This window comes from Oncorhynchus keta, chromosome 34 (assembly GCF_023373465.1).
Source record: "Oncorhynchus keta strain PuntledgeMale-10-30-2019 chromosome 34, Oket_V2, whole genome shotgun sequence".
In the NCBI taxonomy this organism is placed as follows: Eukaryota; Metazoa; Chordata; class Actinopteri; order Salmoniformes; family Salmonidae; genus Oncorhynchus; species Oncorhynchus keta.
In genome coordinates, this window is record NC_068454.1 from 81,126,958 (window position 1) to 81,137,602 (window position 10,645).

Consider the following 10,645-nt stretch of genomic DNA (forward strand, 5'->3'; position numbering starts at 1 on the left):
TTCAATAAATGAATGAAACTCTACCCTCAGTCCTCACAGCTTTACATACAGTAACAGGTATTTGGCACAACAAACACATGAGGCATATGATGGCTGTGTGAAAGTGACATGGTATGACAAATGTCAGAGAATACTATATGGAACTGGAATCAGAGCCACAGGCATATTTACTCCATAATGGCAACCAGAAAATGTGCATTTAACAGTCATTAGGACTTCAATAGGCTAGGGTCAACTCCTGATAAATGCAATGGACTAGCAGTTTTGTATTCAGACTGATGGACGTCAATAAATGCACCTACAGTTTGCGTTTATCCAATGTACACTTATCAGGAGTCATCGACTAGTAGTATTTTATAGACCCCTTTCTGTGTTTGTTAACATTGCTGCAAATTGGTGGCAGCAAAAAAGCCTATATGTAGATGTTACTTATGAGTGCATTTCACACTACTTTTGGATTATAATTGGATTTTAAAGTTCGTATGAATGTCCTGCTTAATATAATGTTTGTGTTATCCCAAATCAACTGCATTATACTTAAAAAACACTTCAACTTCAACCAGTAAAATGTCTATTTAGCTATGTTTTGCTATATCCTATGTCAATGAGCGTTAGCATTCTAGCTAACAACTGCTGCATCCAAAATAGTTATTTTTCAAAGATCACAGCCAGATATAAACTTAGCGACTGTTCCAGCTAGAATCAAAACATCACGGTAAGCATATGAGACCCCAAAAAGTTATTTTGTTGTGAGTAATATCGTAAATCTAGGCTATGTTGATGGCGATGGCTTTCTTACTGCGGCCAAGAGTCACGCGCATCTGCATGACTTCAGTGTGTCTAAAAAACACTATTTGGCATTTTGTTATGGTCTAACATCAATAGAGAACTCTTTATGCCCCATTGTTTGAAATCAGGCTGACATGTACAGTAAGTTAGCAATGAGTTATCTGATCCAGAATACATTCAGGTCAGGTGTGTGAGTGGAAGGGTTTGCGTAGGAAAAGCGTTAAGTGGAGCGCTCCAACCATAGTGAGTTAGTTCTACTTCGTCTGATTAGGATGTTGATGGGGTTTTTGATTCATCTGTTACTTCAACGTTCCCATTACATCCTGGTCTGCCAGGTACTGCTTGGGGTCTGAAGCTTGGCACTGATGAGAAACTCAGAATTGAGATGATGGCAGAAACACTATAGCAGCTATGGGCCTATCTCTACAAAGTTCCATTTCCTTGAGGCTTTAAAGGGGAGTTGTAGTGTTTCACAGTCCATTGCATGGTGAAAGGCCATCAGAGAAATAGTAGAACAATTGTTTAAAGTAGATGAGAAATCAGAAAATGCACTTGCATGAAAGACAAGGTGAGCAAATAACAAAAACTCAAGACATTACAAAATGTCAGAAATATGACTTAAAAAACATTGTCACACTGCAGATTGGATTTCTGGATAGAGGACATTAAACCCTGTGACAGCTTCCCAGCAGAAACCAGAACAGTGGAGCTGTAACAGGTGGTGGGCTGAACCTGGTCATGAACTGTAACTAGCCTGCCTCCACTTCCATTGTTTTCAGTTCTCTCAGAAGTGGTAAGAAAGCTTCAGAGTTCAAATAGGCATGTCCACTGCAAACAATAAAATATTTAAAAATGTACTGTTTGGCTTTGCCCTTTTAACTCAGAACTCCATTGGTTATAGTAGCTATTTTTACTAAGATGAACCCCCTCCTTCCTCTCCTCCCTTTCTCCACCTCCTTCATCTCCTTTCTCCCTTCGCTGAAATAAAGATGCCTCTTCCTCCTCTCTTTCTCTCCCTTCCAACTCATTCACCACCTCGTGCCTCTCTATCCACACTTCACCTAGATAAACTCCCCTCCTACTCCTCCCCCTTCTGCGATCAGCTTGCCTTTCTTCTTCAGTCTCTTGAGCAGGCAGGAGGCAATGCCTAGAGCACCGCCCTTTAGGAAGCGAACAAAGTTGTCTCCCACCAGCGGGCCCATGGCGAACAGTCCTGGGTCCTTGGTGCACTCGAAGGTGTAGGGGTGCACATCCACAGGGTTCTGCTTGCAGGAGATGGGTTTGGTGGGGTCCAGTCCCAGGTACTGGCCCTGGCCCTTGAGGAAGAACAGGTTGGGATGGGTGCCGATCAAAACCAGGGCCATGGAGATCTTAAAGGCCTTGAGGGAGTTGTTCCCCTGCAGGACACACTTCATGTCTGGCTGGAAGGACTCCACGCAGTGCTCTGGGAAGCTGGTGTAGTCAGGGAACAGAACGGGACCACCACTGGCGGCCATGTTAGTTGTGGTGGGTTGGGGCTTGGAGCACATCTTGAAGCAGACTGAGGCGGCCATGCTGGGAAGGCCATTGGTGGTGGAGGTGGCAGCCATGTTTGGTGTTGCGTGGGTCTGGGAGTGCATCATGTGGTAGACCTTGTGGTATTCTGGGTAGAGGGTCTTGGGTAGCTGTTTAAAGATGAGGCCTGGGTCGTCTACGTGTTTGCGGAAGGCATGCAGCACGGAAATGTTGTTGTTACAAGCGCACAAAACCGCATCCGCCGCGCTTAACCCCGCCCCCACAATCAGCACCGGATCAGAGTTTGGCCCAAGCTTCTTCCGGCTCACAGCCAATCCCAGGGCAGAGATGCTGTGGAACACGAAGGGAAGCTCCTCCCCCTCCACACCCAGCTGAGCTGGCGAATCAGACGCACCCGTGGCTAGAACTACATTCTCTGAAAACAGGCAGAAAGGAACGTGGGTGTCGCCCTGCACCCGCTGGTACCCCCTCACCTCCCACAGGCCCCCACCTCCCCCTTCATCTACACCCTCACTTTCCCTCCCCTCGTACACCCCCTTTCCCCCCTCCCCCAACCCTCCATGGCCATTCTCTAGACCCTTCCCCTCGGGTCCACGGAAAAGTTTCTGCACAGAGGTCACGTAGGTGTTGTCAACAAAGTTCTGCTTCAGGCCCATCAGCTTGACGTAGTTACGGTAGTAAGACGAGATCTCCTCTGGAGTGGCCCGGTCGTTGGTCACGCCCCTGTTAAAGTATTAAGAAGATTTAAGCTGTCTCATTGTTTTGAATTTATTTAACTTTACTGCAGCATCTCTCTATCTCTCTCCCTCCTACCCTCTCTGCATTTGCCATTATCAGTACCTGCATTTGCCATTGTTAGTCAGGTCTCGGTAGTTGATCCCTGGCAGTTCCATCCAGATGCCCAGACTGATGGTCAGCATGGAGCCCTCCATCACCTAGAAGAGAGAGAAAAGAGAGAATTGGAGGTGAGGATTGGAACATATGGATGGGGAGATTTGGTGGTGAAGTCTTTCCAGGTTTCCCAGGCATAGCTCTGCCCAGCACCATGCGCACTCACGTGCCAGGCCCCTCCAGGCGTTGCCCTGCCCAGCACCAGGTGAGGGAGGTGCTGCTGCTTGTCTCTTCTCCACTGTAGCACAGGGGGAAACTCGTAGCCAAAATCCGCATTGGGGTGCAGCAGGGTGTCAAACAGCACCGCTACAGGGTTTCCTGACCGCCCCTCCAGACCTTCACTCAGATACTCCAGATCCTGCATAGAGAGACCAGATCATGTTTCAATGTTTGTGTTTGTCAACTGTGATGTGTGTGTGTGTGTGTGTGTGTGTGTGTGTGTGTGTGTGTGTGTGTGTGTGTGTGTGTGTGTGTGTGTGTGTGTGTGTGTGTGTGTGTGCGCTGTATATGTGTTTAAAGCAATGCTTTGATGTTCACCTGTTCAGTGATGGGCAGGTGTCTGGTCTCCTGTAACTTCCTGTACAGAACAGGGTTTGGGTGAACAGCTGAAGGGTCCAGGTAGGGCTTGTAGCCACTCAGCAGGTAGGACAGGCAGATACCTGATGGCCCGTTACCTACACAGACATACAGAGGAGAGAATCAAATGTTTGCAATGTCAGAGGTTACCTGTGAATGATGACGGCGGGCGAAGTGAGATGGCGAAGAGGTGCTAGCCTCTCGGGAAGAGTTAGAGGTTAGGGTTAGATGTTAGCGGTCAGGGGTCAGAGGTTATGGCTAAACATACCTATGATGACCACAGGCAGTGTGGGGGGATGCTCTCGAGGCACAGTGGTCTCTTCCAGAAGAGGCATGGCTGTAGCCAGGGCCAGAGCCGGCACACTGAGAGAGAGAGAGAGTGAGAGTGAGAGTGAGAGTGAGAGAGAGAGAGAGAGAGAGAGAGAGAGAGAGAGAGAGAGAGAGAGAAAGGGGGTCACCATGGTGACAGGATGGATGGATCCTCATAAACAAAGTGAAGATGGTTGGTGGTTGCAGACAGTCTTTCATTCTCTCACAGGTTAAGTCAGGTACAGTAGAGTGAGTGTGGGACTGCCAAAACATACAGAGAGAATGTCTGCTTGGCCAACAGTAGAGCTGTCGTCCGTTAGAGTGTGTTAGTTAGTGCCTTTTAGCTGAGAGAGAGGGTTGTGGTCTGTGAAATTACTGCAGTTGTCACTTCTCAGTCTGGTGTGACAGGTTCAAACCAGACTGGATCGGCCGTCACGGTTGTTGTTTTATGTCAGCGGAGATCCCATCCCTTGGTCTGTCTCTATAGACGCTCAGCTGACTCTCCAGCACACACACACAGGGAATAAAACAACTCTATTCATCCTGCTATTGTGTCCGTCTCTCTCTCTGTTTCTTTCTCTGTCTGTCTCTCTCTCTCTGCACACACACACATCCAATCAGGACCACAACACCCCTCCCTCCCACCCCACACCATCCCTCCCCTGCCACCACGCCGTGCCCCCTGCATCGTACACACAGCCCATGGCTAGACGAACCACCTCTTCCCAAACAAAAGACAGTATGCATCAAATCTATGGAGGCTCAGGTCTGTTGTGCCACGGTGCCATTGTGTGTGTGTGTATGTGTGTTTATGTTATGTGGTGGTGCCATTGTGTGTGTGTGTATGTGTGTTTATGTTATGTGGTGGTGCCATTGTGTGTGTGTGTATGTGTGTTTATGTTATGTGGCGGTTCCATTGTGTGTGTGTGTGTATGTGTGTTTATGTTATGTGGCGGTGCCATTGTGTGTGTGTGTGTGTATGTGTGTTTATGTTATGTGGTGGTGCCATTGTGTGTGTGTGTATGTGTGTTTATGTTATGTGGTGGTGCCATTGTGTGTGTGTGTATGTGTGTTTATGTTATGTGGCGGTGCCATTGTGTGTGTGTGTATGTGTGTTTATGTTATGTGGTGGTGCCATTGTGTGTGTGTGTATGTGTGTTTATGTTATGTGGCGGTGCCATTGTGTGTGTGTGTATGTGTGTTTATGTTATGTGGCGGTGCCATTGTGTGTGTGTGTATGTGTGTTTATGTTATGTGGCGGTGCCATTGTGTGTGTGTGTATGTGTGTTTATGTTATGTGGTGGTGCCATTGTGTGTTTATGTTATGTGGCGGTGCCATTGTGTGTGTGTGTGTGTGTGTATGTGTGTTTATGTTATGTGGCGGTGCCATTGTGTGTGTGTGTATGCGTGTTTATGTTATGTGGTGGTTCCATTGTGTGTGTGTGTATGTGGTGGTTCCATTGTGTGTGTATGTATGTGTGTTTATGTTATGTGGCAGTTCCATTGTGTGTGTGTGTATGTGTGTTTATGTTATGTGGTGGTTCCATTGTGTGTGTGTGTATGTGTGTTTATGTTATGTGGCAGTTCCATTGTGTGCCCGGCGGGGTGGAAATCCCCCCTGATCACTCCCAGCAGGCTCTAATCCTGCCAGGCCTGTTTATATATTTACAGCCCTTTTCACCGGCCGGTGCAGTGGGAATGTAGACCTGGCACACTGACAGACTAGACAAGAGGGGCGCGCCTCCCTACCCCCATCCCCATACACACCCACCCAAACATCTCCCCTCTAACCCTGCCTCATGCACACACCTCCTCCCGGTTCCCCTGCTTCTCACCGCCTGCCACAGGTCATTCACACCCTCTCCCCTCTGACATGCACCCACCATCCCTCCCACCTCCCCTCTGACATGCAACAAACCATCCCTCCCACCTCCCCTCTGACATGCACCCACCATCCCTCCCACCTCCCCTCTGACATGCACCCACCATCCCTCCCACCTCCCCTCTGACATGCACCCACCATCCCTCCCACCTCCCCTCTGACATGCACCCACCTTCCCTCTGACATGCACCCACCATCCCTCCCACCTCCCCTCTGACATGCACCCACCATCCCTCCCACCTCCCCTCTGACATGCACCCACCATCCCTCCCACCTCCCCTCTGACATGCACCCACCATCCCTCCCACCTCCCCTCTGACATGCACCCACCATCCCTCCCACCTCCCCTCTGACATGCACCCACCATCCCTCCCACCTCCCTCTGACATGCACCCACCATCCCTCCCACCTCCCCTCTGACATGCACCCACCATCCCTCCCACCTCCCCTCTGACATGCACCCACCATCCCTCCCACCTCCCCTCTGACATGCACCCACCATCCCTCCCACCTCCCCTCTGACATGCACCCACCATCCCTCCCACCTCCCCTCTGACATGCACCCACCATCCCTCCCACCTCCCCTCTGACATGCATCCACCATCCCTCCCACCTCCCCTCTGACATGCACCCACCATCCCTCCCACCTCCCCTCTGACATGCACCCACCATCCCTCCCACCTCCCCTCTGACATGCACCCACCATCCCTTTCCACCTCCCACTCGCCTGTCCAGCCCTGGGTAAGAGAGCCCTGCAGGCTATTTTTCACCCAGTGCTGGGGAGTTGGGTGTTACCCTTTTCAGTAAAAGTGGCAGGATTCCATACACTGGCCGTGCTCTGTTTGGGCGGGAGTACCAGAGAAAGTCATGGAGGGAGCAGGCAGTGGGTATTGTAGAGCCGTGCCCCCTGTTTGGCAGGCTAAATCTGGCATTTCCACATCACTGACCAATTTAACACGGTCACCAACATTCAGCCAGCTTACTCGCATGGAGGGAGGGGGGTATACTCAAAACTTTTACTGTAAAGCACTTTGTGACTTTATTTTGTTGTTAAAAGCACTATATATATATATATATATAAGTACAGTATATTTAAAAACGGATTAATACATTGATTTGTTATGCCGTGGCTTGAATGGGTTAGGTCCAGTACCAGGCTTGAATGGGTTAGGTCCAGTACCAGGCTTGAATGGGTTAGGTCCAGTACCAGGCTTGAATGGGTTAGGTCCAGTACCAGGGTTGAATGGGTTAGGTCCAGTACCAGGGTTGAATGGGTTAGGTCCAGTACCAGGCTTGAATGGGTTAGGTCCAGTACCAGGGTTGAATGGGTTAGGTCCAGTACCAGGCTTGAATGGGTTAGGTCCAGTACCAGGGTTGAATGGGTTAGGTCCAGTACCAGGGTTGAATGGGTTAGGTCCAGTACCAGGCTTGAATGGGTTAGGTCCAGTAGCAGGCTTGAATGGGTTAGGTCCAGTACCAGGCTTGAATGGGTTAGGTCCAGTACCAGGGTTGAATGGGTTAGGTCCAGTACCAGGCTTGAATGGGTTAGGTCCAGTACCAGGCTTGAATGGGTTAGGTCCAGTACCAGGGTTGAATGGGTTAGGCCCAGTACCAGGGTTGAATGGGTTAGGTCCAGTACCAGGGTTGAATGGGTTAGTGGCAGTGCCAGGGTTGAATGGGTTAGGTCCAGTGCCAGGGTTGAATGGGTTAGGTTCAGTGCCAGGGTTGAATGGGTTAGGTGGCAGTACCAGGGTTGAATGGGTTAGGTGGCAGTGCCAGGGTTGAATGGGTTAGGTTCAGTGCCAGGGTTGAATGGGTTAGGTTCAGTGCCAGGGTTGAATGGGTTAGGTTCAGTGCCAGGGTTGAATGGGTTAGGTCCAGTGCCAGGGTTGAATGGGTTAGGTGGCAGTACCAGGGTTGAATGGGTTAGGTCCAGTGCCAGGGTTGAATGGGTTAGGTCCAGTACCAGGGTTGAATGGGTTAGGTGGCAGTACCAGGGTTGAATGGGTTAGGTCCAGTGCCAGGGTTGAATGGGTTAGGTCCAGTACCAGGGTTGAATGGGTTAGGTTCAGTACCAGGGTTGAATGGGTTAGGTGGCAGTGCCAGGGTTGAATGGGTTAGGTGGCAGTACCAGGGTTGAATGGGTTAGGTGGCAGTGCCAGGGTTGAATGGGTTAGGTGGCAGTACCAGGGTTGAATGGGTTAGGTGGCAGTGCCAGGGTTGAATGGGTTAGGTGGCAGTACCAGGGTTGAATGGGTTAGGTGGCAGTGCCAGGGTTGGGGTCAATTCCCTACCAACTTAACAAGCCAGGGGACACTTGTTACATCAGATAAACAATTTTGTTACTCTCAGGGCAAAAATCACTCAGTATCTGCACCTGTACAAAGCCTGTACCTTTTAAGTGTAAACAGGAATAAAGAATCAAATGTTAAACATGAAGAAAAACTTTACATATTTTCATGACTTTTATTCGCTGTTAAAAATAACAAGTTCCAACTTTGTACAGGTGCCACGAACTTTGTACTGTGTCGGAATATCAATGGTGTGATATTCAATAGTCTATCATTACCTTTGGCTGTTTTCTCTCTCAGCATCTGCACAGTTCTTCCAGTAAATGTGTTTTTTGTTAAGTTTGCTGTGTAAATTGTTCAAAGCAGTCTATTTACATAGAGTTCTATGGTTTTTAAAACTTTGAAATCAATGGTTTTTGTTTGGCATACATTTTAAAGTGAAAAATCTGAGTCAGAGCATAATTTGGTTACCGTGGAGATGCTTTAGTATTCTCTGCATGTGAAAGTGCTGATATAAAGCCAACTGCATCAGGTTTGTATTCTGAGCTGGAATGTTTGAAATAAATCAGCCTAATAGCTATTTGATCTGTTTTAGCTGTAATTGTGTTTTATGTTCCTGTTTAGAGGCAGGTATATTGATGATTTAAATGGTTTGGTTTGTGTGCCTGACTGCCTCCAAAGGTGGTCAAGAAGATCGGATCACAATGTGGCTGTTAATCGTCTATACCGGTCTACGAATGTGGGCACAATCAGAATGAGGACAAAGTGTGCATGTTAGCACCAGGTATAAACAGGGCTTAATTCAACCCTCCATTTGGCTAACTATGCCTATACCACAATAATAATTGAGCAAATGTGTCATATTTCTGAGACAAAAATGTATATTGTTACTGTAATCAATGTTACATTCTCTACAAATAGGCTTGTGGATTACACAATTACCGCCCATCACAGGACTTCTCTAGTCTAAAAGATACTGCGATTTTGGCCCGCTACACAATCTATACAGCATCCTATATTAGGCTGCTATAGGGTATGCTACTGTCTCTCCCCATCCGTGATCTTGAGAGTGATTCCATCGTACGCGGGCGCACATGCGAATTGCGACAATTTCATCATCCTTGTAGGGTACCTCCTATAACTTAGGTCAGACACTCCCGGCCATCCTCTAGTTCTCCGCATCCCTCCAAGAGAAAGCAGCAACACCATCCCTCAGCTCCGAGGCGGCAGCTCTGTAGGCTACTTACCTCGGTACGATGTATCTCTATATCTCCCAATCACTCCTCTGTACAGCCGACAGCCGCCGCTCTCACCGTATATACCGGGTCGCTGGTGGGAGGCTCTATCGAGATGACACACATACCACCCTCTCTCTCTCTCTCTCTCTCTCTCTCTCTCTCTATCCCCCTCTCTCTCTCTCTCTCTCTCTCTCTCTCTCTCTCTCTCTCTCTCTCTCTCTCTCTCTCTCTCTCTCTCTCTCTCTTCGCAGTGAACAGACACTGTCTGATGAGATGTGTTTTAACCATTAATGACAGCATCCAATCCCGAATATGCTACTAATGTCACCCGATACTTTTATCTATCCACCTCAAGGACAGATGTCCTTATTTCAGGAGAGAGAAACCGGTTTCTGTGTTTGACCAAAGACGATGGATATACTGACAAGATACACGTCTCTGCGCCCTAAAATTGGACTCGTTGTCTGTCTAGCTCCCGCCTATCGTTCTTCTTCTTCTTCTTCTTCTTCTTCTTCTTCTTCTTCTATGGTATTATGACAGTCCGCAAACAAGCGTTGGAGATGCATGCCGACACCTACTGTAGGATGGTAAATGTGGAAAAATAGCCAAGACATTATACAAAATTGTCCTACTTAAATTGTACACGTAAGAATTTAAGAATTACGAAACTTATATTCGATCAAATAAACCTGTAGCAAATGAGCTATTCATGTAGAAATCGCCAGCTGGTGAGGGTGACAGATTTTCTGCAGAGCTGGGTATCTCTCTTCTTCCTCTCTGGCTTGACTTCAGCATCACAACGAAACTCTTTCAGTCGCGCTGCACCGGAAGGGCAGGTATAGGGCGCGAGCACAGATTCGTAGTCTCGGCAAAGAGCGCGCGCTCAGACCATCGCGCTGCTTCTTCTGGTTCAAGAACCGGACGAGGGAACTAAAATTAATCAATTTGATGACGCTATATTGTAGTCAACGTTCATATTGGAACGCGACAGGAAATACATATATGGGCCCAGACAACCATATTGGGGCGCCCATACCCGGGCACGAACCAGGGACCCTCTGCACACATCAACAACAGTCACCCACGAAGCATCGTTACCCATCGCTCCACAAGCTGCGGCAGAGCAAGGGGAACTACTACTTCAAGGTCTCAGA

At 48.5% G+C, this 10,645-nt stretch overlaps 1 protein-coding gene across 1 annotated transcript; it reads right to left on the reverse strand.

Moving 5' to 3' along the window:
* Positions 1 to 174: 174 nt before the first annotated feature.
* LOC127915359 (oxidative stress-induced growth inhibitor 2-like) lies at positions 175 to 10,251 on the reverse strand. Its single transcript, XM_052495479.1, has 6 exons — positions 9,501 to 10,251; positions 4,040 to 4,134; positions 3,733 to 3,869; positions 3,362 to 3,553; positions 3,145 to 3,239; positions 175 to 3,027 (listed from the first exon to the last, which is right to left on the reverse strand). The coding sequence occupies exons 2-6, from the start codon at positions 4,104 to 4,106 to the stop codon at positions 1,851 to 1,853; spliced, it is 1,668 nt and encodes a 555-aa protein (XP_052351439.1). The 5' UTR covers positions 4,107 to 4,134; positions 9,501 to 10,251; the 3' UTR covers positions 175 to 1,850.
* Between the last annotated feature and the right edge of the window lie 394 nt (positions 10,252 to 10,645).